This window comes from Vanellus vanellus, assembly GCF_965231255.1.
Source record: "Vanellus vanellus genome assembly, chromosome: 9".
Taxonomy (NCBI): domain Eukaryota; kingdom Metazoa; phylum Chordata; class Aves; order Charadriiformes; family Charadriidae; genus Vanellus; species Vanellus vanellus.
Window position 1 is genome coordinate 8661656 of NC_138914.1, and position 27062 is coordinate 8688717.

Sequence of the window (27062 nt, forward strand, 5' to 3'; positions counted from 1 at the left end):
CTACCTGTTACGCAGATAAATTACCGATTGATTTCTCACCTTCAAGCCTGTCCTTACTCATTTTATTTAAAGTTCTCGAATCTTGTGTTGTTTGAGAATATTGCACCCGTTTAACTCTTGGTTAACCACTGCTTAAACACTTGGCAGCAGCCAAATCCGTCCTTTCAGGGAGGGGCATTCGGGCTTGGGAGCGATGGTCGCAGTGGCCGCTCTCGGCTGGTTACACTGCCCTGGGGAACATCGCTGCTCGGAGGGAGGATGTCTCGACTCCCACCAGGGGAATAGGTATTTTCTCAGACTTTAGGGCAGGAGGGTGTAATTCTGGAGTTTTGAATAATTTGCTGCCCAAGGGGAGTCTTGCGCCCGGGACAAGTTTCTGCACAGAGAGCAGGAATGTTTCTCCTCCACTTTTCCTTTTCCAAAAGATTGGTGGAAACCTGCTTATAGAGAAATCAGGGTTTGGGATATTCAGAAAAAGTGCTCAAATCATTATAATTTTGTCTTGGAATAAAAGCTCTCCAGGAGGAGAAGTAAAAATAGAAAATAGGTATGAGAAATGAAGCGCGAAGGCTAATCAGAGCCCCTCACATCTTCCTTACTTCCCTGGGTAACTGCAGCCAGGGATAAAAAATAACTAAATCTCCAAGGACTGGTCCTTATGAACGTGCTTGTAATACCTGCAGTCCGTTGGTGCCTGGCTTGACTGGGGAGAAAGTCACGGAATGGTGCAGAATAGCTTATGGAACAGGAGATAAATAGAGATAAGGACAATTTAGGTAGTTTTCATCAGCTGGGTTAACTCCTTGAAATTTTCCTCTGTTTCTTTTCCTGTGATATTCAATATTTTAGTCCCAAGCAGAACTGCCAGGCCGGTCCATTATGGTCAGTCTTCTAGAGAGGCAGAACGGAGACATCCTGCCCGAGTGGCAGTATCTGGTAAACTTTCCAAAGATGCAGACAAATGGAGATTCTTTAGGTGCAACATTCAAGCAGATGACTTTGGTGGAGGATTTGCACAGCTTTGAGAGTTGTATGGATTTCAAATAGTCCTTAATTGGCAGTAGAGGTCAGGAGGAAGGGATTAAGAGGAGGAAAGGAAGAGGAGAGGAAAAGCGATAACTTAAAAGTCTGGTTTCACGTTCCTGTGATCATTGGGAAGGATAAAAAATTAGGGACATATGGGGTTTGTTTACAGAAGCTATATCCCCATTTGGACTGAGATGACGCGTGGACTTGTCTGCACAAACCTTATACACTGGCTGCATTCTTCATTTTTAATTACTCATGTATTTTTCCCATCTGTTTTTCTTACTTCTTATGCTTGGCTTTCTGGTCTTTAGACTTTTCTGATCCTGGGCTCAGTCTCAATCTCCTTAGAATAGATATAGTAATGGACAAGTCATTCAGCCTTTCATCTGCCATTAATGATGAATTACCAGCCTGCACCAGGTCATCAGCTGCTATAAATTGGCTTAGGAACACTGAAATCAATATACACCAACTGAGAATTGGATTCTGTATATGTATTAGTACCTCATTTGCTTTAGTCTTTTTGGTTGTTTTGAACTCGCAGACGATTGCTAAGTCCTACAGATTTATTTCTGGTTTATTTCTCACATCGCTTCCATAGTTCTTTGGGTTTGTTACTCATTTCTGATGCGATGCATCATCACCGGCTGTGTCATTTCATTTTCAAATGCCTTTAAGGACATGATTTCTGGTCCAGCTTTCCAGTGCCTACTTTTGCCTTTCAGTTTAATACAAAGGAGGACAGACTCATTCTGGGGTTTTTGGTCTTAGGGAAGTAAGAGTATATTTGGGCCGATTTTCCCGATCACCTGATTTAAAATGCCCCACTTTGTGGTGGTGAAGACTGGAAAGCGATCAAAGGTAAACAGTTTTTTTTCTAACTGCTGCCATCATTTTTCTTCTGTCCCCCTGAGTACGAATTTCAGAGAGCTCTCATCACCTTGGAGGGGGATATTTTTCTTCAAAACTATCTTTATGTAAGAGTCACACTTATATTTTTAAGCTTTTTCTTCCACTTTATAGATTTAGCATATGAATTTTTCTTGCAACTCAGATGAATTCTTAATCAGCTTCCGTGTAATTTTTCAGTACAAGATTTTTCCCCTGATGTTTCCAACCGAGGCCAGTAACATCTAAATACTCCTAATAGGGCCAAAATATTTCCAAACCCATCATATGAAAGAGTTCCTCTTTCCTTAGCACCACTGAAATGATCCGAAGGACTATTTCTAGAATACTACTACCAGTCGCAAATTAAACCTTGTCATTATCTCGAATAATGTCGCTATACGATGTTGCAGCGTGTAGCTGGTTTCATATCCTTATTTGAATTATTTTAATTATCGGGCTTGAAATCTTGTGTCACATTACCATGTCTTGGTATGATCCCCGGTGGGAGGCTGTCAAATTTCATTATATTATGGCGACTCTCATTTGGTGGTTCAAACATACTTGCTGCATGAGCCAACCCTTGTGTATTACTCGGGATTAAGTCAAGAGCGTGCCTGCTATTCTCTGAGATGAACTGTTGAAAGGAGAGGTTGACCTAATTAGAAAAGCCTCCCAAAGAGCAGCAGAACGAAGTTCCCGTGAAACAAAGGACTCCTCTGGTTTTCACTGAGACTTATTTCTGACCTATTATGCTCATTCTGTAGTTGGCTGCATCAAAAATGCCTTTAGGACAGAAAGCTTCACCGGTTAAAATAACTGGTGGGGGCGAAGTGGGGCGCGGGCGCTGCACGAGAGGGACCGGGCTAGCGGAGCCGGCAGCTCACGGTGCTTCCAGCACCGCACGTTTAGATCTCGGCACCGTTCCTTAGGGCAGGAGGTCAGACATGTAACCTGCAAAATACAGCAGAAAGACCAGACAGGGAAAGTCTTGCGCTCCATTGGGTGAGAATTTTCCTTAGTTGAGGAGTCTGCCTGAAATAAGGATGAGCATTGAATTCTCTTTGCTCCAGACAGGAGACTTTTCTTTCTTTTTATACAGCTTAGATTTATATGTTATAGAGCCCACCTTACCTTTCATAGGTTTTCTACATTTATACGTTGCTTTCAGTTGTTTTGTATGATTTTTTTTTTTTTTCATGTGGGAATTCAGTAAAACACTCAGTACAGTAAAAAAGGCAAATGAATCTGCATGGTTTTATAGAGCTCTTCTAATGGTATCGTAAGACTCTTCAAAATTATGAGTTGGATGCTGTTAGAATAGTAAATATGTAAATTCACGAGTAATTTGCAAATGTCCTTGAGCCACTGAACCCGTTGCTGTTGTGCAGGGTGTCTCAGCTCAATGGCATTGTTAAAGTTCTTACTCCGGATGACAGAATTGACTTTCATCTTCCTACATTTAAACGCTTTCCCTTCCGTGTCTTTAGATACAGGTAATAAACAAGCTTAAGACGTTACAGGGGCAGGAGGGGCAGTCAGAGAAGTAAACACCGCTTCCCTCTCCTTTTCAGCTGCTTCTTCTCCTTCTGCATTGTCATGATGTTCACTTTGCCTTTCTGCTTTTCTGCAAGTCCCTTCGAGTTAAGCTGCTGTGCAAAATTCTTTGGCTTTCTTCTGTGCTTTGTTGTGTGCAGACAGCGCGAGAAGGGGAGTGTGTGGTAGGGGTGGGATTAAGCACACATCTGTCACAGCCTGAACAGAGGTTGAAAAGGTGCTCAGCCCTCTGAATGTGCGTATCCAGCGTCACGTCGTGGTAGACCAATATTTTAGGTGTTATCATACCAACTGTATGTCGAACTTACCAATTTGATGCGGTATTTTTTTAATTTGTCCTCTCAGACCTTTCTCTGGCCCCTGTCCCTATCCAAAGGAGATACACAAAGTTGTTACCTGTCTTTGAGTAATCTAATTTTTTTTTTTTTTTAATCTGATTACACGGGAAAAAGTATTAACCAGGTTCTTGGAGACCTCTGCTGGTAATATCTTCCTGCTAAGTCTCTCAGATTTTCTTCTGTCAAAATGGGGCAAATGACCATTAAAAAGCTGAAGTCGCTCTCTTTTTTAATGGGAGTTCTTTAAAAGTCCTGTAGCTCTATCTAGATGATGGGGTTTGTGAAGGTAACAGAGGAAAGTCAGAGGTTTTGTATGGTCTTCAAAAACATGTGGCAGTTTTCGCAGAATTTGATTTGCATATGGAGTCTGGCTAAACTTCAGCTGTATTTAAAAAAAAAAAAAACCACAACCAACCAAACAACAAAATCTGATAAAAATACATGAAACAATTACAAATGTGATCTCATAGGTGTCTGAAAGTTACCAGTGCCAGTTTTCACCAAATTCTGCCAAAATGCATATCTGATATCTGCTTCTTCACATGGAAGATCTTGCTATGACTGTACTTGTAGATATGGCCCTCATCTAAGACAAGACTGCGAATGTGGACCTGAAGTGGTCCCTGTAACCACGCAGGCCTAAGTTACTGGAATAACCTTCATTTCAATGCAGAGGAAGCTCTGAAGTTTTGAAGTTGGATGTTAAATTTTAGAGCTTTGACGCCCAAGTCATATGGATCCTGAAGAAGAAAATGTCTTTATTTGAAGGACCAGGGGTCTCACAGTGCCATTTATTCCACTGGGGCAGCACATGAACTGTTGCTTTGGTTTTGTACAATGCTCAGGATTTTTGAAGCTACTCTGTTTCATAAAGGGTTTTTATTAAAGATAAAAGGAAAACAGGTTCTGATCTTGCACGTGCCACCTTCAGAAAGCAGAACTGGACTCGGAGGGGGAAAATTATTAGCCATTACTAAGCATGTTATTAGATCCAACTCTTAAATGTGCTAATAAAGAAAGAAACGGCCATTTGCTTGCACTTAGAGAGCGCGCTGTTGGTCACAGACATAAGGCTTTATCTATTCCTTCTGCATTGCAGCTCAGCCCAACTGGATTCAGAAAATCGGCGATGCCCACGCAGCCATCGAGGAGAGCGTCGTCTGGGAATGCCGGGCGAGCGGGAGACCGAAGCCCTCGTACCGCTGGCTGAAGGATGGGGAGCCGCTGCTGCCCCAGGTAGGCACCGCGGAGCCCCGCGCCAGGCAGGAGCGTGCAGGCTCTGCAACTGCCCTCGCGCTCCGCCAGTGCTGTTTGTGAAACCCACGACAATTTAGAACAAGAGGAAATGGCTTCAAGTTGCGCCAAGGGAAGTTTAGATTGGATATTAGGAAGAATTTCTTTACTGAAACGGTCATCAGGCATTGGAACGCATTACCCAGGGCAGTGGTGGAGTCCTCATCCCTGGAGTTATTTAAGGGTCGTGTAGATATAGTGCTTAGGGGCATGGTTTAGCGGTGGGCTTGTCAGTGTGAGGTTAATGATTGGACTAGGTGATCTTACAGGTCTTTTCCGGTCTAGGAGATTCTGTAATTGATTGTCATTTAGACAATTATGCTTTCACCTGATGACCCCTCCCTACCCGAGAAAGAGAATCGGGAAAAAACAAGGAAACCCGGGGGCTGGAATATAAACAGATTTAATAGAATGAGACTAGATAATTAACATTAATAACACTAAAGTACCAATATCGATCCCAATACCAGTATAAAATATACAAGGATTATCCTCAGTCCATTCTATCCGTAGAAGCTGTGCACTCCCAGCAGTGACAGCAAATTTGGGACACTGCGAGTGCTGCAGCTTCAGGAGGAAGGGAAGCGCTCAGGGCTCTGGCACCGGGGCGAGGAGTTCTCTGGACCACTGCCATCAAGGGAGAGAGAGAACTCTTCAGCAAACCTTCTAATTTATACTGAATGTGATGTTCATGGTATGAAATAACCCTGTTGGCCAGCTTGGGTCAAGTACCCGGATCTCACTCCTCATCCTGGCGAGCTTGAAAACACAGAGACCTTGAAACCCACACACCATAGCTGGCCATAAAGTAAATATTTTCACAGATTCAGAATAGAGTCTTCTAAAAGTGCAGTCTTCCAAAGCACTAGAAGAGAAATCAGTCCTGGGTCACTCAGAGCAGGACAGACAGCTTTCCCACCTCTGCATGTTTTATTATGTTTAGAGTGGAAACAGAAAGGATTGGGGTGCTCTGAAATGTCCCCGCTGGGGCAGCAGTTCCTGCCCGTGCCTGGTGGGCGCCTCTGTCACTGCTTGGGGAGAGCTGCTGTTGGTGACAGGCGGACCCAGGGCAGCTCTACATTCTGAGGTCCTCTCGAAACAAAGGGTCCACGAAACAAACCTGAGAGTGGAGAGATCCTTGTGAAGAAGAGGGAACGGCCAAGTGGCCATATGGAGTCTGCGGCCAGAAGATGATCACCCCGGGTTCTTTTTTTTTTTTTTTGTTAGTTTATGATGTTCAGGTGAACTTAGTGTTTCTGCTGGTCTCTAGCGACGTTCCCATTCCTTCTGCCAGCCTGTGTCTCCGTGCAGGTGACCAGGAGCATCGCCTGCCTAAAGCTGGACGATGGGCAGGAGCCGGGAAAACGCCCCCCTCCCACTGCTGGGTCTGCCTGGCCTCTCGCCAGAGGGGCATCGCTCATTCCCATGATCCCCCTCAATACCACCGCAAACTAAACCAAAGTCACAGAAGCATTGCTTTCGCAGGAACTGGCATTTTTTTTCCTGTCACTTATTGTGGAAGAACATGGCAGCCTAGATTTGATCAAACCCCGATAAAGATTGCACAAACATTAAATTTCCACCCTACGGCCAAGTAGAAAGCCAATAGCTCTTTATATTTCTATTTTTAAGTGGTGAAACTCCTGGGGGGGGAGGGAACACTTTGCTGTACTTATTAAAATTGATAACAGGAGCTCCATATCCTTAGGCTGACAAATGATACCCTGGTCTTTTGTTCCACACACTAATTTTAGTTGCTTCACGCTGGTCACTAGCAGATGGTCTTGTACTTAAATCCCGTTAGTGGCTGATATGAAGTAAAGGATCATTAAATTATTAACATCTATATTGTTTTCAGTAAACTGCAGAGGATTTTAAGTATCTGTGCTAGCTAAGATGCCAAGCCGTCTCGCTAACCTTCGTTGCCGTATGTACTCGTGATGCCACCGTTTTAAAGAATACGGTTGGCTGTGATATGCCGCTATGGAACAAAAGCGCATTTTTTGATTCAAGTTTGTCTCCTTGAAAGGGATATTAATCTAAATGGTTTGGGTATTAAATCAAAGAGAAGTCAAGGGAAAGTCCTCCAATTTAAATTGCATTTACCAACTACTGTATTGGTTTTACCGTTTAGTATCTAACCTGACATAATTTTAGCTGGCAGACAAATAGATTGGAGCATGCAAATTCTTCCCATTACTGCCACTTTTTTTGTGCACCTTGGTATAAAATATGGCACAACTGCTGGGTTTATGTTCCAAGGAGGGATCTCCTTATTTACTTTTTTATTTGTTCCACTGTTTCCTACAGGGCAGAGTTCAGCTAGAGCAGGGCTCGCTCACCATCACAAATGTCAGCCTGGCGGATGCTGGCATGTATCAGTGTGTCGCGGAAAACAGACATGGCATCATTTTTGCCAGCGCAGAACTGAGCGTCATAGGTAAGTGTACTTTCCCAAATGTTGCAAACCTTCTGAAACAGCAAAGCCTTCACCCAACCTGGTTTTGCCGAGGTTCGGCATCTGAAGCAGAAAAATTACCGAGGATCTTTGATAACTTGTTTTTAAGTAAGGTATGAAATGAAAACTTGAGAAAGTGGATAGACAGAGAACAAATTCTTTTACTTCATCCCGTCTTCTCATATTCATCCAGGTGACCGAGCACAGAGAGCTGGCAAGCTCGCTCACCTCTTGCTGGTTAGAAATGTATTGTGGAGAAACCCGAGTATTGCCCCAGTTAGGGGCATATTGGACAGTAGCTGCCTGCTCGTGGGCTGCAGAGAGTGACTCTCTTGGGGAAATGTTGAAAAACCACCTGTCTCAATAGACCTTTGACCATTCCAATGGCAATCGTTACACTCCCATCCCAAACCCTTGCCAAGGAAAACAACTTTTGCCCCAACTGTTTTGTGTACACCTACTCTGCTTGTCCCAGTTAAGGTCAGGAGAAGCTCCTGTGGATCTAGGTGGTTAGATACCTGGAGGGAGGGGGCAAAGATCAGAGCGCCAGGCCCAGTGCCAGCATAAGGGGCAATAAGCACAAACTGAAACACAGGAAATGCCATTTAAATTTAAGAAAAACTTTTTTGCCATGAGGGTGATCAAAAGCTAGCACAGGTTGCCCGGAGAGATTGTGGCATCTCCATCTTTGGAGGTGCTCAACACCCAATGGACACGGGCCCGGGCAATGTGCTGTAGCTGCCCCTGCTTGAGCCCGAGTGGGATGGGACCATCTCCAGAGGTCCCCGCCAGCCTCGGCTCTGCTGGAGTCTGTACCCCACTTGCAAACGTTGCTTTTGTACAAGTGGCAGGCTGATACGCCAGCATAGATATTGTAGTTTCAAAGGGTTGAATAGAATTCATGATTACAAAATAGTGGCTTAGTTGTTTTCAAAGCAAACGTTCAATAGCATCATTCCCCGCTTTATCCTGAAGAACAAAGCACAAGGTCTTTTCTGATTATGGCATTTTCAATATTGGTCATTTTTTATCAGTGGCAATAGATGCCTGCATAGAAAAAAAATTCATTTGAAGGATTGTCATTGTTGCTGTTCAAGAAAAATACAATAATGCTCAATAAATTAGACTTCAGAGTGCTAAGATTTATTGGACGTGTTCCTGCGTGAAAGAAATCAAAATAAACCCACTGATGCTTTTCCTATCTATTCAAAACCCTGGTAAAAACGAGCCTTTGGGAGGAAGACAGATCTCAGAAGATAGAGGTTTAGCCCTTGTTGGGTACCTCTAGTGCCTCCCCGTGCCCAGCAGCACCGCAGCACCCAGGGCCCGACCTCGTCTCTGCACAAAAAGCAAAGACCTTGGAGATCCTGCCCTTACAAACCTGCCAGATAATGTGCGTTTGGCTGACTTCTCATTTGGGTTACGCAATCTCACTTCTGTATGTCACGTGAAAAGCACCAGAATGGTGTGCTGCAGGTTAATTTCCATGGATCTGTGATTTAATTTGGCATATTTTTAAAGAAAACCAGCATGTTTTCATTTTCACTAGAGTTTTCAAAGGAGGTCAATGCTCTGAGCTCACTGAGAAATGTTAGCTTTTAAACAGATCTTTCTGAGTATAAAAATGGTTATTTTAAAAGGTCCTGAAGTTAAGCACTTGAAATGATTAAACACCACTAATAGAAAGCGAGACTTATAACAAAATTAAGTGAAAAAGAGAAACAGAAAATTACAGACAGAGCATTTCTCAGAGTGATTCTTCTCTATTATTGTTTCCAATTATATTGCCTGGAGTCTTCAGCTAGAACTGGGGTCCTGTTGTGCTGGGCATTGTAAAAACATATAGTAAGATATATTCATTGCCTTAAAGAGTTTTCAGGCTACATGTTTAAAAATTTAGAAAAATTAAAAAAAAAAAACAAAAACGAATGATGGGCTTAGAGTGAAAAAAAAACTAATTAAAATCCTCATTTTACAAACAAGGTGTGAAGAAATTAAATGCAGTACCTCTGAAGTGGCACAGGAAGGCTGTGGTAGTGCTGAGAACTGAGCCCAGAGTTTCTAAATGTCAAATGACGTTTTGAACATCACTGAATAAACCCCGTGTCATGAAACTCCTCTACCTCACACAGGACCAAGAAGGAAATAGCAAATGACTTGCAAAAAACCCATTCTAAACTGTTCCTTACAGACACAGAAATAAGAGGATTATTCAGAAATCTATTTTGCCCATAAATTTTGGAGAATAATCTGAGAAATTATTTCCAGAAATTATACTGTATTAATTATGACAATGTGATATAAATAATAATCCACCTGGTACTGAGTGAGTTGGTGGGAAGTTGTCCTCGGGATGCCTCCTTTAATTTTGAAATGTTTTATATAGCCAGTGTTGGTTTTCAGATGGCTCTTTTATGATCTGTAATAACATACATGTTTTCCTCTATGCTAAAATGAAGTCGGCCGTCTATGATTAGACATAGGAGACAAGACAGCTCAGAGATTAGCGAGCTCTGATTCATGAAAGTGGAAGATGAGATCTATTTGATCATAGAGCCCATCCCATTATCAGTGTACGATTAGGTTTTATTCAGCTCTTTGGCGGCAGGAACGATATCCATAAGAATTGAGGCAGACAAGGTGCCCTAAGAAAAATGAATTTGCTTTCTGTGTCACACGGCAAGTTTTTTTGCCTCCCAGCTGCTTCGGGTGAGCTTTAGATCATTCTATGGAGCATCAAGCAGATGCGGTGCACGGTGATCTAAACTCTCACCTCCCGGAGTGCAGCAAGAAAGTAAGCGGAGGAAGAAAGATGCTGTGAAGTCAGTGTATATGGGGATGGGGCAGGAGGGGCGGGGTGCGGGCACACAGCTCGCAGAGGGGACTGGGCAGAGTTTGCTGCCACTGGTCGGTCAGAAGGTCAGCTCCTGTCAGCCACGACGTTGCGAGCAGGGCAGGAATTGTTCATAAAGCCCTTAAGCCGCCTCACCTATTTGCTTTGAGCTTTCTCTATTGAAAAAAATTAATTGTCCCACTTGATATAAATAAAACCTTCTGGTCGTCTGTTGGGAGTTCGCTACCAGAGTCAGTCTCGAGGCCACTGCCTCGAAGCTCTGCCTGTCGTCGCGTCCCATCAAATAAATCATTAAAAATCCTTTGAGGCAGGAATCAGAAGCCAAACAATCTCCCGCCTCCCCCTCCTGCCTTACAGCCCGGCTGCAGACTGTCTGCAGGGCTTTGCTGGCTGCTTCAATGAGTATCTGACTGTCTTTCACAAAATAGAAGAGTGTGTCCTGGAGGGACTGACGTAGGTGACTCAAGGGTACCTTTTGCCCTGGTGCCTACTTCAGTCTTGCCGTGTTTTGCCTGGTTCGGGACCTGGCTGCGTCAAGGACTCACACCTTTATAGGATTAAAATAAAAGACCCGGTTTATGCAACCGTTATGAATATAAAGCATCAAAATGTCAACTTTTCTGGAAATATTAATATTTCTGATTACGTGAGTTCAGTGTTTGTGACTATTTTCCTGTGTGCTGTCACTCTGCACGTAGCAATGTTCACCAAAATGGTGATCACGCTGTTACGACACAAAAATGGAACTACATTATACGGTTCATGCAGGCGTCGTTCTTAGGGGCGCTGCCCCGAATAAGGTGTGCGTGACGGCGGGTTTCTGCTGCCTGCCGAGGTTACCGCTTTCTGAGATTTGCAGCTGAACACACATTTCTAAACAAGTAAAGAGCTGAAGCGTTTGGGTGTCTGTTTGCCCCATCCATACATGCACACAGTTCATAAAGTCAAATCATTTAGGAGCTGCCAGATGAGAAAAACCCCTGGAATATTGTAACATTCAAAAGAGTTTAGTTTTTCCAGAGGCATTTCTAATCTGTATTTATTTTTTTCTTTCTTTCAGCCGTCAGTCCTGACTTTTCCAAAACACTCTTGAAAAAGTTAACTCTTGTTAAAGTGGGTGGTGAAGTAATCATCGAGTGTAAGCCGAAAGCTTCCCCCAGACCTACTTATTCTTGGAAGAAAGGAAAAGACATCCTAAGAGAAAATGAGAGGTAATGTCTTAAAGTAACCATTTCTTTCATTAGCTTGCTCCAACCCAGGGGCTTTCAGCAATGAAAGCTAAATTTGTCATTAATAGCTTCCCAAAATTGACTTGCAAATAAATGTGAAAACAGGTAGTGTTCAGTCTCAAGGAGCTGGGGGTGAGATTTCTATTCCCATTGTGTTCATCCCAGTCTCTGTGTGCTATTAAAGCATCCCTGCCAAGAAGCTGATAAAGATGCATTCTCAAAAGCAAATATTTTGCCTCTGCGTTGCTCTAAATAGCCATTGTTTTTCAAAATATTTCCCAGGAGATAAAACCCTCCACTGCAGATTACACTGCTCTGGTACATTACTCAATGTCCCACAAACAGGAATTATTTGGGGTCAGTAATTAATTTGGCAGTCCTAACGCCTGACTTGGAGAAGGTTTTTTCACACTGGCCAAGTCTTTTTTTTTTTTTTTTTTTTTTTTCCATTTAATTCAAAAGGAGAGCATTAGTAGGAAGTAGGAGCCTACCTTTCAGATTCACATGCATAGTTTTGCAGGGATTTGTTGTTGACTGTGTAGAGGTGCGGTTGTGTTACCTGTCCCACCTGCGCAGCGCCTGAGAGCGGGACGTGGAGAGCTGCCCTTGACAGTCCTCCAAAATATGATGCGCAACTTGGATTGATGGGAAAAATCCTGTTCTATTAGTAAAGGTCAAAAAGCCAGAAATTACAGGAAATCGTTATTTTTAAAAGCCTAAACCCATTAGAGCTGTGCTTTTATCTTGGAAAGTCTAGTCTTGTTCCATCCAACCTGCCTGCCTGTGATGGACATTGAAATACATACTATAGGGATGTATACGAGTATGTGAAAAGCTTAGTTCATTTAAAGCCAGATGAGAAAAATAATAAACGGCTTATTTCTGACTTACTTAGCTCCTTTTACTTGGTCTTTACAAAGCTATTGTCTATGGACCATTTGACTTCACCTCCTGGGATAAAAAGAGTTGGGTGATCAGTGACACAGAGGTTCCTCTAGCAGCCAGGGTACAAAGCTGTGCGAGGTCAAAGTTATAATAGATCAAGGTATATTGATTTTTAAAAAGGAAATAACTTGCTCTTCTGGTTAAGATTGCGCAAAGGAGGGGACGTATTAAATACTGGAAGTTCTGGAGCGTCAGCCCCATGAGGTCCCATCCGTCTCCCCGTCTTCACTGGCACAGTCTGTAGGTGAAATGTGCTGTTCTCGCCGACGCTGTACTCCCAGGCATGGCACAGTTCTTTCTCCTCATTTTAATTTAGGTCTGAGAGGGGAAGCATTAGTTTATTTGAGCAAGGGCTTAGGAAGGGAAAGAAATGTTAGCACTGTGTTTCTCGCCTGGTCACTGCTGTGCAATGCTGTCAACAAAGTGATTTTTTTTTTTTTTTGAGCACTACTCTCTCATCTGCAAACCTACCTAAAATTTGGGTGCTGTCATACAGCAGAAATTCCTGGATCCTGATTTCCCAAGGGAGCGTGGTTCATGCAGGGCTAGCGTAAAGCTTGGTGGTAGCTCAGGCTGCTGGTATGTTTACTTCCAAATAATTTTTGAACTGGTTATTTGAACTGGCTGTAGATGTTTCAGCTGGTTTCCACCAAGGTTAGGAGAGGAAGTGATATACCTCAAAAATAGCAGGTTTCTTCAAAGCTTTATGAAAAACAGGCAGCTGGGAAAAGGAGGAACTATTATTTGCTCCCTGGTGAAACCCTGTCACCTGAAGTCACACCACAGTAGACATGAGGGGATCCACAGCAGGGCACCCCTGGAGGGTGCACACCTCTGTGTGAGTAGGGTGAGGCTGTACCTGCAGCGGATTCCTGAACGACCTTCTCCTGAGGCATATAGGCACGAGGCAGGTATAACTGTAAAAACTTGCTAAATAGTGTATACCTTGCTGTCTTTCCATCTAAACGTGAGGAGGGACTTCTTTCCTGTGAGGGTGGCAGAGCACTGGCACAGCTGCCCAGAGAGGGGGGGGAGTCTCCCACTCTGGAGACATTCCAAACCCGCCTGGACGTGTCCTGTGCCACTGCTGGAGGTGCCCCTGCTCTGGCAGGGGGTGGGACTGGGGGAGCTCCAGAGGGCCCTTCCGACCCTGACCAGTCTGGGATTCTGTGATTCTGTCTGTTGGTCGCAGTCCCCGTGCCCGGGCAGACTCCCAGTGGCTGGGGGGACGGGTTATGAGTACAACCCAGTACAACACAGCTCAGCGTTGAGCTCAAATGCAAAGCACGGCGAGGCTGAAGTGTCGGTGCCGGTGGCAGCGGCAGGCTCGCTGCCACGCTCCTCCTGCTCCGAGTGAGCACGCTGCGCCAGAACCGGGAGCCTCCCACCTGGGCACCAAGCCCTGGGTGGGAAACCAGACGTGAAATGTGCCCAGCCAGGTGTGAAATTTTCTGCTACTTCAGCCCAGGGTTTTTTCTGCCAGCCAAATCATCCAGCGGGACCTATCTGGCAAAATGTCTTAATGAACAGTGCTCTGTTGACTTGGCAGTTGGACCTGTTTAGTTCTTATACGCAGTCGGTTGTATCTCCCGTGGGGACGAGGGTGTTGAATCCTCGCCATCGCCTTTATTAACCACGCCATCCTTGCAGTCTGTACCTAGAAACTGTGTGAAATGCGCAATTAGGAAATTATATTGTCTTAGATGATCGCGGCATTGTTCATCAGCACTGTCTGACTTCACAGGGGTAGGAGAGGCCAAGTGCCCGGTCCTCTGCTTAACGGTGCTGTATTTCTGGTTTCATCTGCTTAACGGTGCTGTATTTGTGGTTTCATCGGTTGCTGACATCATCTCCTCCCTGCCATCCCGGGGGACAGTAGCACTGACTGGAGTCCAGTCCTAGTACCTCCCTACTTATGTGTGGGCTTCAAATAAGAACTTCCTTGGCTGTCAAAAAAATCTGTTGACATATAGGAAGAAAGATGCCAAGAAAAGCTGTTGTGAAATCTCTTTATCTAGGGCAGAAAACAGAGCTTCGAGACAGGCGTGGGAGAAGAAACTTAAATGAAATCTGGTTAAACTGATGTTTCAAGTTTCAGAGGGGCAGCTGAACATCTGGATGATTCTGCAAACTGAACTCGATGATGTGAAGGTTAATCAATATAGATGGTCCTTACAGTTCCAGGTGGAGCGAAAAGCAACATTAATGCGTCAGTCTTTGCTTTTGAATTCCAACGGCTACCATGGCAATCGCTCGAGCAGTTCTCCTGGGGCTTGTGTGACTTTTCAGCCGCATTGTACCATTAGGGACTCCTTGCTGGAGACAGAAATAGTGTGCATCGCGTTTTGCTGCCGGGACTCTTGCTCGGGAGGCTACTGCTGTCCAGGAGGCAAAACTAAGCGCGCTGTTCCATGTTTGCCCAGCGGGCAGAGTCTACCATGGAAAAAAAGAGCTTTATTGTTTTAGGTTTCGTGTTCTTCTCTGGAGGCTGGGGTAGTGTGTACTGCACCCCTAATGAATAACCTGCCCTGAAGGTATCTCTCACTGGTGGTTGAGAGCTGCACAATTGTGTTATTAGAAATTCTGCCCTGGGGTACAATTACATTATTGCAGTCATTAAAGGCAGTTCATCTCCATAATAATGGAAATCCTGCCTTGGAGGCCTAATAAAAAGTTAGTAGCCTGACTCCAGAAGGTAAATTTTATATAGAAACGGCTATAGCACAGATATAGATATATTGCAAATGCTGCTTAGAAACAAAGACTATTTCTATATGGGTGAGGACACAGATCATTTTCTATCCATGATCTTCCCTTCACATTTCAGTGCAAAACGGCTGTTACACTTTGTGGGGAAGGTCTTCAGTCCTATTAATGCCACTCTGTACGGAGCAGCCTCATAGGGCCACTGGTAGAGTAAGAGCAGGTGAGTCTGCTGCCTGCCACAGTAGCTCCCACCTTCCATGCCACCAGGACAGGAGACATGACTGAAATACACCTACCTTCTGTGAAACCCTCACTCAGGAGCAGCAGATACCTTTTAGATAGGAATGGTCACCAAGAAGCTGTGCAGGCTGCAGCATCAGAGAGACAGTAGTATACAAGTCCTGCCTAGGACTCCCTTGCCCCAGCACGCTCCTCGGGTGAAAGTTGTTTTGCCCTTTCAATATACGCCATCATGCATATAACCTGGAAGTTTGAGCCAGTTGTCGAGTTCTGCAGCTGGTAGGGAGTCATTCCAGAAGCCAACAAGCACTGGGAGCTCAGAGTGGAAGTGGTGTCTCATGGTCACTGCCAAACTGCGACGTTTCTTTGGGACGTGTCAGATTGATCATCAGAGAGAAAGATTTGAGTTGAGTTCAGAATGTTTTTCACTTACTATTTGGCTCCCCTATATTCGCGTTTCCAGGTACGCTTAACCTCCGATCTCTTTATTCTAACTCAACATTAGGAGAGAAGAGATTTTTGAGATCTGGGATCCCTTTACATAGGTTCTATTTTCTCACCTCCCAACTACGTCAGTGTGACTCAGAAGCAATGCTGGACTTCAGCGTGTGAGATGGAGATGGAGAGCGATGCTGCCCAGCTGCCCAAGGAGGGCTGACAGTCAAAACCGGGCAAAACTCCTCGAGTGAGGAATGCACAGACTGTAGAGCCGGGACTTACGGGTTTTATTTAAATCTCAGTGGCACTGTGGTCTTATAATCTTATGTCTTCATCCCCCTGATTTTATGAAATAACGTAATCAACATCAAGTGAGTTTTTGCATATAAAATACATAGCATGTGTAGCATCGTATACATAGGATCTAAGCATCATACAGGCATTATATACACAGACGTGGTCTTCTGCAATTATTGCACCATGTGAAAGACATGATTTGAACTCTGCTTTGCTCCAAAGCTGTCTCAGACACCAAATCAATCATCCCTAGATACCAGTGGGAGTTACAGAGGTAGAGGGTAATTTTACATGAGATTTACGAATATAAACCAGAAATCCATAGTTTCCCACAAGTTTGGAAAAACTTCCATTAATTGATGGTTGCTGTATAACACTGAAGTGAATGAAAGGAAGTCCTGAATGGAGGACTTCACTTTAAACTCCTGAACTCCTAAAGCCACGCATCCTCTGGTCCACAGTATTTCCCATTTGTGACAATTATTTCCTGGTATTACACTGTATATATTATTCATCAGCAGGAGTAGGAGGGGAAGTCACGGCAGTCAGATTGTTCTTGAAGGATTTTGTTAATCCTCTCGTAATAATTCAATTACTTCTAATGCAACACCGTTAGATAAATTTGCTACTGAGGCTAGTGCTTTAAAACCTTTATTTTCAGGTGATCTTATCACAGAAACCTTTCAATTTCTTCATTTTTACGGCACGGCTCCCACGGAGAACTGTGCTCGGTTGCAAGTGAGAGCGGTTCATCCTCACAGTGGTCAAAATGAGACGTCGCTGTAGTCGCCGGCTCCTTCGTTCAGATTTCCTGGGTGCAGGAGGGAGAGTCAGGCTGCGCATGATCAGAGACAGATCCTGGGGCTACGCAGAGCGCTGCCGACTGAAATTAAACTAAGCCTCTGTCACAGCTGCTCCCACGCTCCAAACTGGTGGAGGAACGTCCTGCAATGGAACTGTAATTCTCTTTGAACTATAGATCAGCAAGCGTTTTTGAAATAATTTAAACCAGCTAATTCTGCAGTTAATTTAAAACGGTTCGTTTTAAAACAATTAAATCTCCCTTTAATTTTCATGCGGTTTTCTGTCACCCATGAAAAAACAACGCACCAGGTGCTGTCACGGAGGCGCGCAGTGTCGGAGGGCTCAGCCGTGGGAGCGCAGGGATTTAACGTCAGACCTGAGACTGGTCCTGTGGTCTGCGTCGGCCAGCTGGGGCGTTTTGTCAGTCCACTGCACAGATGGAACTGGGTTTTAATAACTTACCACAAGAGGCCATTTTGTTAGAGTATCTTAAGGAAATTTCTCATGGAATTGGTCAAGGGATATATTTTGCTGTTGGCATGGAATGATTTTGCTGGAAGAGCGTTGGAAGGGGTTGTTGGGTGCTGGTTTGTAAGGCCCCATTTGCATCACTTTCCCTGCAAGCCTTTCCTCTTTTCTTGGTTTTGACTTAGAGAAATGACTAATTTACATGCAATAATGGTAATAATTACATTTATTTCTGAGGCTGTTTCAGTTTAGATATCAATCTGTCAGAAGGACATACTGTCATTTCATAAAATTGTGAAATGGTTTAGGTTGGAAGGTACCTTAAAATCATCTCGTTCCACCCCCCCGCCATGGGCAGGGCCACCTCCCCCCAGCCCAGGTTGCTCCAAGCCCCGTCCAACCTGGCCTTGAACACCTCCAGGGATGGGGCAGCCACAGCTTCTCTGGGCAACCTGCGCCAGGGGCTCACCGCCTTCACAGGAAAGAATTTAATCCTAATATCTCATCTCAATCTCCCCTGTTTCAGTGTCAAACCATTCCCCCTCATCCCATGGCTCCCCTCCCTGATCAAGAGTCCCTCCCCAGCTCTCCTGGAGCCTCTTTAGGCACTGGAAGGGGCTCTGAGGTCTCCCCGGAGCCTTCTCTTCTCCAGGCTGAACCCCCCCAACTCTCTCAGCCTGTCCTCCCAGCAGAGGGGCTCCAGCCCTCGCAGCATCTCCGGGGCCTCCTCTGGCCCCGCTCCAACAGCTCCGTGTCCTTCTGATGGTGGGGGCCCCAGAGCTGGTCGCAGTACATTTCCCAGAGGCGAAGCTGTAGTGTTCTGTGGTTCAAAAACAGATGAGGGAGATGTCATGTTTCGGTCTGTCTACCACGGCTTCCTGCTGCGCTCATTCTCCCTTGCACCCCAAGCATAGACTGTTTGCTGGAAAAACAAGACAGCTTTTATTTAGGGAAATACTATATTTCTGCCAGTCTTGTGGTTTGCAACCAGCCACCCGCCGAGGTGTTGATCAGCAAAAGCGCGGGACCAGGCGGCGGTACGGCAGTGAGGTGAAGCATTGAGGTCTGTGCTGGCGCTGGCTCCAGCGGCTGCCCCGTGTTGGAGAGCCCTGCTTGGGGCTGCTTCGGGCATCGCTGCGAGGAGGGGAGCGGGGCTGGCAGTGTTTGTAGCTATCTCATGCACTTGGTAAGAGCTTGCACACCTCCAAACCTAATGTGTATTCCCTTGAAATCACGAATGTTTAAAATAAGTACACAATGGTCTTCATTCCTAATGTTCTCCTAAAGCTATTGGAAGTCACGTTTACCCTTCCACCAGACACGCACTCAGTCCAGGAGAGAAAAATAATTGTACTTTTAAGCTCCAAAACAAATTGCTCTTCTCCCATTCTGGTTCATGTAAAAACCTTTACATCATTAGAGCTGTTTCTTTTCTATGAATATACAGTGCATGCATTGTTTATACAGTTTAATTGTAAGGAAAGAAATTCATAAAAAACAAATGATGTTCTGTGCTGGTAGCAAAGAATATGAAAGTGTCCAATTAAACAGCCACTCACTATGACTTGTATAATAGCAACATCTGTTATCTTAATTAAACAAGTTTCTGTATAAAGGGACCCTCATAGTGCACTTTGTTAGAGCAGCCTCTGACCTAGATACTCCAGGCACGCTCACTATCTTCATGGAAATTTTCCCTGTTGGTCCCATTATCTTGCAGTCTTGACAAGCTTCGTGATACATGAGCACCCTCTTGCACGCACAAAGCCGTACTGCTTAAAGCAGGAAGATTTTTTATTTCTTTTTTTAGCTGGTAACCAATAAAAGTGCTGTAAAGCAGCATATAGTGGCATTTACCAACTGAGTTCAGTCACAGAAGCATTGGGAAGCGTAAAGGGTGGCCAGCTAACTCAGACCTTGTCAAATAACATTCAGGAGAGGAACCACGCTTCCAGAAAGTGCTCACAATTCATTTTCAGAAGTGGCTTATGGACTTCAGGATTTAATTTTTTTAGGTCTAGATTCTTCCAGGTATTTCATCGCTGTTCTCCACTGTAGCCTAGAGTCAGATGAGCTAGGAAGGGTGAGCTCAGTTTTGAAAGCCATAGTGCCCTGGTAACTTCTGAAAAGAAGATAAAGATTTACGAGACTGGGAAGCAACAGTGGAAGTCCAATGAAGACTCGGGGCTTTGTACCCAACCGCCAACAAAGACCCAAGCAGAGCCACCCCGAAACCCCAGCCTCACCAGAAGGAGACATGGTCTTCTGCTTGGGGTCTACCAGGAAGATGGGGACCCCGTGCTGGGGGCTGTAGGACACAAGGCAGCGGTAGCTGAGAAGCCTATTGGCTATGCCTGCAGGCTTATTAATATGGATGGTGAATGTTAATTGGTTTGTAAAGAAGAACAGCACCCAATGCAGGCGCTACCAGCTGATTTGGTGAGGAAGGTGAAGTCCTGGGCGGGGAGAAGCGGATTCTCTCCATCCTGTCCTCAGTGCCCAGGCCAGCACAAACTCGGCGGGAGTCACCAGGTAAAGCCCAAAGCAGCAGTGTCTCCTCCCAGGAGGTGGAGGGGGTGTGGCCAAGGAAAAGCAGAAAGATCGCACCTCATTTTTTCATTGCCTTCTGTGCTTCAAAACTGTTCGGAAAGACTTTTCTCTCTGGAAGGCGTTAGCCATGGTTTTCTCAAGAGTTCTAGGACTTCCACGCAAGGGTTGTTGATTGACAGACCCCTCAGGTATTATTTTTGTAACAGGAATTTTAACATATTCACTTTGATGCTATGTCATTTGGAGAAAGAAAAATTGTGAAATCAGTCAAGAAGAGAAAGGTTTTTTCTCTTATTCTGTCAGTGTGTCTTGAGTTTAAAAAGTTGTATGAATTCCAATTTTTTATTTGTTGCCTCAAACTTCCTAATTAGTGGTTAATTACTTTAAACAGCCAGAAAGCAAATGGCAATAGGACAGACAGCACATCTTTCCCAGTGTGATGCCAGAGTACAAACCACGGTAATATTTTTATACTGATTATTTGAGAGATGAATTGCCAGTAGTGGCTTTTGGACACGCGGTCTAGTGACACTTCAGCAGAAAATAAAACCTCAAAGGATGCTCCCTATCATTGTTTTGCATTAATTGTGTTGACTTTCTGGGTTTATTTTAAATAAAACACCTGTGCAATTTCTTTAAGGCAGACAGGTAACCAAACCATCAATAACTTGTCGGGTTTTCATTATATCCTGCCTAGGCAAAATGAAAAATGACACCCTGCAAATAGCTTTTTGAAGTTTGAATCGTCAGTGCAGCATTCATCTTAGTTTTCAAAGACAATGGCAGAAGATGGCTCTACTTCACTGGAACATCTGAAATAACTGGTGTGTCAACTTAGTTTAACCCATTTTCTGCAAAAAGAGAGCTAAAATGAACCAGGAATCCACTTGATTCAGTGGTCAGCGGTCTTGGAAATCAGTCGTCCTAAGCTTGGTGGCGTCATGTTCATGGAGTGTTTGTTCCCCAGCAGAAGCTGGGTTTAGCTCTTTGTTGTTCTGGAAGATCACAGTATGTTTTAACATAAACTCATCGTGGCTGTGGGTCTGTCAGCTAAACACTTGTCGTTTAGCGTGTGCCAACACCGAAAAACACTGGTTTGTGTGAACTGAAATCCATTGGTGAAAACCAGTCAGTTTTGCCAAAGTTCTCTTTAGGAGCAGGTCACTAACTTTTCCTTGCTTCCTAGGGACAGTTAACGGACCTGTTTTCTTTTCTTTCTGTATATCTAGTGAAGACAATAAATCCTGTTGCTTTTGTAGTTTGAGATATCTATCGTGTGCTTACATGCGCAACCCTATAAATGGTCTCTCCCCAAAGCTTAGCTGTCCACCTCTTCCGCTTCAGCAGCTTTCTGATGATTGAACCTTTCTTCAGCATTGATAGTTAGTTGGTGACTCCCATTTGTTCTTTCATTGTCTTTTCCTTCTATTCCCGAGCAACTGGTCTCTTCTCCCAACTTACAACCGATAGGACAAGAGGAAATGGCCTCAAGTTGTGCCAGAAGAGGTTTAGGTCAGGAAAAATTTCTGCACTGAAAGGGTTATCAAGGACTGGAACGGGCTGCCCAGGGAAGTGGTTGAGTCGCCATCCTTGGATGTATTTCAAAGCCATCTTGATATGGTGCTCAGGGACACTGTTTAGAAGTGGGCCTGGTAGAGTTAGATAACGGTTGGACTTGATGATGTTAAAGGTCTTTTCCAGCCATAATGATGCTATGATTCTATGACCTGTTTCTAGCAAAAGGTTACCTGAGAAGGGATAGCGATTTATTAAGGGTTAGAATTTATTTAGAGTCCAGATTTGGTGCTGGTTTATTTTGCATGTGTAAAGTAATTAGGCTGGTGTCTAAAATTTGCATGTTCGTTTATCTGCTCCTGTAGAGCTAGGAAATTGCTTCCTCTAACCAGGCACAAACTGTTGTCGAGCGTACCTGGATGCCGATGCATGTAATCCCAACCTTCAGCTGGCGTTCCAGAAATGAGACTCTCTCTCACACCTTGACACAGTCTCCTGTAACATCAGCAATCTGTTCCTATTTTCCCAGCAGATTATTTTCAGCGTGGTGTTATTGTAGTATTCCGTGATACACATGTAGGACATCATTGCTACCGCTGCTGCTGCTGGAACGAGCTCGCGACCGCAGCCCAGCCGTGGTTTGACCAAACTGGCAGTGCTGCTGTGACCCAGGGTATCTAGAGCAGTCAACGGGCTTTTACCTTGAGGCTTGTGTATTAATTTTAAAAGTAGAGCCCTGCTCGCAGAGGCGGGCAAAAGGAGAGGATGAAGCATCCGGAGAGCCCCATCTCAGAGGCATCAGACCTCCAGAGCGCGGGAAGACGTGTCCCGTGTTTACACATCCTTATCAGAAACACTGTCGCTCGCTGCGTGCTGTTAAACAGCCGCTGCTTTTCCTGCTTGAGCTGTCTCATCTTTATGATTATTAAATTCATCTCTAGGTACCGTGCATACGGCTGTGAATTTTTTCTCCCGCTCTGTAAAGAAATCCAGCAAAGAGCACGTTCCCCCCGCGGTGCTGTTGTGACGGTGGCGGCAGGATCCGGCTCCCCGCGGCGAGACGGATTTCTCTCCGTTGTGAGCACACGCTGCAGCCAGCGCTTTCCAAAATAAATGCCTGTAATTAGGCTCTTAAATGCAATTCGAAATTGATGTGTGGTTCAGACTTGTCCTCCAGTTGAAGAAAATAGTAATAACGATTTTACGAAGTCTGTAGCGTTTTGAAGGAAAAATTATCATCAAATATTTCTTCTCTTGGATATTTCCGTGATTAAGATCAAGAAGGTAATGATTTTACACTTAGGGCCGCACGTTAAGAAACGCGTGTTTAAAATCTAAGGAAATAATTATGTGTCTGTGGGGGAAAAAGGATTCCTAATGAACTTTTTAGACAACCTAGCAGACTTGGTGATATTTTTGATGATTATTTAAACATCATTTTTAAGTGGTGTAAATGTGTCTTTGGATCTTGCAAATCTCTGTTAATGTCAATTACGAGTGGAGTGGGTAATTTATCTTTGTACTGAGGGCATTTTTTGTTGAAACTAGAGGAAAAGATATCTTTGAAAGACTGTGCCTTTGGGCTTCTGTTTGGGTGGTATCAGCTGGAACAAATAAGCTGAGAATGCATTTACTGCTTCTGCTCTAATCTCATGAATGCTCCCAGAAATGGTTTGTGTCAGCAGCTGAGGCACAGAAAATCTTGCACGGATTTTTTTTTTTTTCTCATAAGAGAACAATTTTTATGAGCTTCAGTGGAGTTCCCTTTAATGCTCACGTTCTCCAAACCTCTGAAGCATTTGCTGCAGGTAGAGGGTGACGGCTTGTCCAGGTCGGGGAAGGAGTTATTGGCGAGGGTGGCTGGAGGCTGCGCTTCCAAATTTGATTCCTGGGATTTCCACTGTCCCTCTTCATAGACCGGGAGAAGTCACTTAGTCTCTGTGCCTCTGGCTATAGTCACTGCCCTGGAAGAATGAGCACAGCAAATATTTCACCGAACATTAGGTAAACTGAATGCAGTCGTAGCACCTGCTGCTTTCTACACAAGGTCCACCTCGCTTCCCAGTGCGAGAGGATGCTTTGTGGGGAGCGGCGTGTCTCTGGGTGGGTAATTGTGCAGAAAGGGATGTTTTAGCCTTTCCAGGGGTGGTTTGCAAGTGTGCTTTGCCCCTCCACCGCCACCACCAAGAGCTGATCTGGGGGAGAAGTCCTGGGGCTGCGGGTGCAGAGCATCCCCGTCCCTCACCGTGCCGTTGCAGCTCTCACGGTTTACGGCGAAAGACAAACTTAGTCTGTAAAAATAAACTGCGAAGTTGAAGAGCTGTGTTGAAAGGGCAGTTTCCCATGGGGGGTGGTCTTCACTTCCCACCAAAATCAACGGAAAATTGGCTCTTTGCACCACTGGACCCTTCTAGACTTGCAAATTCTTCCCATATAGCTCTAAATTATCATTGCCTCATGTCTAAGGAATGAAAGCTGTGTAAAAGGAGCTTTCCTTTGCTTTACTCAAATCTGCCTCCTCAAATATTTATTTTTATGACATGGTCTTTCTTACTGTATTTGTTTTAATTTTGTGTGTAGTGAAAAAAAGAGCGGAAAGGGAGAGAAGGCAAAAGGTTTCTATTATTTGAAATTCAGCACAGCCTACTCATCTCCTTCAGGGTCCCTAGCAGCGCTCATGTTTGGTTTTCATTTGTTTCTCCCTGTTATCAGCATCCCTTAAGAAAGATATTTTGTAGAGAACTGTTCTTCTTAGATAACCTAGGGATATTTTTATATTTGAGTTATGACTCTAGGCATCTCTAAACAATTTACATGAAGTCTCTAATAGCTGTAAATGCTCCCTTCTTTCCTTCCCGCCGCCCCACTCCTTCGGGATGAGGTTTTGTCACTTCCAGACTTGTCTCAAAAATTTATGGGGAAAAGGGAGGATGATGACAAAACTCAGCTTTTGTGTTTGTAGATATTAATATAGGCTGGATGCAGTATTATTTATTTGGACTGCTCCGTCATTGCAGATAAACAATTTGTTGAAAAAGAAAATTGTGGGAGAACTTAGGATGCCAGATCCATGACTGGTTTAAACTGATATTGAATTCAGATGTTGCCAAAGGGGCCCCTGGTGTTTTCTCAAAAATATTTATCTGAGCAAAAGATGTTCTATTTTTTTTCTGTCTCTCTAGAATAATATTTATCGGTTTTTATGATAATCTGAAGGAATTGCAGTTTATACTCTCCTCACCTTTAATTCTTCATACCTAGCAAGCTGTAAATGAAAAGCCTAGAATGAAAACACGTTTACACACAGCAGTTCACATCCCTGGAAGAAGTGTTCGTAGTATTTTCTCAGAAATCAATATTGAGAATTAAGTAAGAAGAAAAGCGTAGTACTCTGTATTTTTCGCTGCAGCAAGGCAAGAGCAGCGATTAGCTAGGAAGACCTTCCAAAAGGTTTGTTTTAATTCTTGGTGCTTTCCTACCTTGTCCAAGAGCACAGAAAATGCCAAACGAACCCAAATTCTTGCACCATAAATATGTAGCCAATTCACAGTTGCCATGATTTAGCAGTAAACCTCCTGGCGTCCTTTGTGACTCTGATGTACTAGTAAAAAATGGTGCAGAGGTGATGTTCTTCATTGCCTTCTCCAGTCAGTGTTTTTCCTTGGACAAAATATATGTATTTTACAGCTTGAGAAGCACTCCTACGGCGGAGAGCCCAGAAGCCCCACGTAGTTGTGCCCCACACCTCAGGAGTTCAAACACTTCATCCTCAGGCTCTTTAGCTCCGTTTAAAATGTATCTCCAGCAAAGCTGGTAGGACATGTTCTACTGAACTCAATGCAACAGGATTTTACCTTGGCTTATTTTGAGCAAATACAGTTCTTACTTGAAAATTAATTATAGGGAGTTTGCTGTTAAGAGACCTGCCAGTTGTCATGGATAAGGAAGGCCTTATCTAAAGCCTCTCTTTCAACAAGAGAAAGACATGCACTAAATTAAATGGGCTTTGACTGAGGCTCTAAATTAGCTCAGGCTTTTCTGTGAACCATGAAAAGACAAGTAGTTATAGACAAATAAGTACCGAAGCAGGTGTAGGTGGTTATCTAAATCAAAACTAACAGGTCCAGGACAAGTAGTTGCAGATGCGTAGAAGACTGCCTGCCCAGTATGACTGTCCACACCAGTTGTGAGTTTAGATGGGTGATCAGATGGAGACCACTGTAATGCCAATCCAACAGACAGTATCGTCCCATGTTTCACTCGGGCTTACCCTGACATGTGTTAGACACAGACCCAACTTGTCCCGTCCTTGCTTACGTTGCTGTCCATAGTTCTCGGGATGTATTGATGTCCCATGTTAGTGGCAGGGTGGGCACTGTCCCTTTCTCACCCATTTTCAGAAACATCTGGAGGAACAGGACATGGGGAAAGCCCAAGCCTGGAAAGCCCTGGGGGGATGCTGAGCAGTTTTGGCCAGTATTGATGTAGGATGGGAAGTCTCAGATGGTGTGACAAGGCGCTGAGTGGGGATTAGGATCGAGGCTCTCCCCTCACTGTCTCCTCCCTGCACACCAGGGACTATCAAGGGTATTGAGTGAAGCCACAAGAAGCTGACTTTGACCTCAGCGTATACTTTAATGGGAATTAATGTTACGAAGCAGAAAGCTGTGACCTTACTGTTATTTATTTAGGCAACATAAAGGTTGTAGTCACACACAAAGACAACATCCCAGGGCCACAGAAATTATTAGCTGTGGACCATAGTCCAAACCAGCCCATTCTTCAAGTGATGAGCAGGTACTCGTGAGCAGTGTCCCTGATTTTGGGGAGGGCTGTTCTCTGAGCAATAAATCCTCCCTCTCGGCCAAACCTGTGAGTATTTCTAAATTTCACTGTGTTTTCCTGAAATAGCCAAATGGCCAATACCCCATTTATGAGATCATTTTAATAATCCCAGTCTCTGCTTCATTGCGTGGGAAGCGTTATTAAAAAGGTAATAAACTGCTACAAAGACATGCGATAGAAATAGAAATAATTTGATAAATAATGCAATTGCCTGGAATCATTTACTTTTGCAGTAGAGTTGTGGCATGAAGTAAAGTTGCTGTTAGGGTAAAAATTGCTGTAGATATTCCTGCCTATCAGCTATGGGAAAAGGCTGAGCAAATATACCGCTGAGATTGCGGTCGGGTCTGTCTGGTGCTTCTGCTTTCTTCCTCTGCTTCTAACCACCCCCCCCCCCAGCCCAAGCAAGGCTCCGGAGGATGGACAATAGGCCATTCATCATGTCGGATGAAATACACTGTTTTTCACAGGTACATTTAACCTAAATCCTCTCTCAGAAGAGGGATTATCTCTTAGAAGAACTCTGGCACCGCAGTCTCTTTTCAATAGCCACGTCAACCACTGCCACAAAGGCTGTACATGAAGGGATCAATGGTAGTTTTATCTCA

At 44.3% G+C, this 27062-nt stretch overlaps 1 protein-coding gene across 1 annotated transcript in view; it reads left to right on the forward strand.

Moving 5' to 3' along the window:
- The window catches only part of LOC309675273 (contactin-4), a gene marked incomplete at both ends in the record, with an annotated part of 173472 nt that overhangs the window by 99070 nt on the left and 47340 nt on the right, over positions 1-27062 (forward strand). Inside the window, 3 exons of the mRNA XM_082487533.1 lie at positions 4912-5048; positions 7416-7545; positions 11478-11628. Of these exons, the coding sequence (XP_082343659.1) occupies positions 4912-5048; positions 7416-7545; positions 11478-11628 (418 nt within the window). The remainder of the gene's footprint in view (positions 1-4911; positions 5049-7415; positions 7546-11477; positions 11629-27062) is intronic.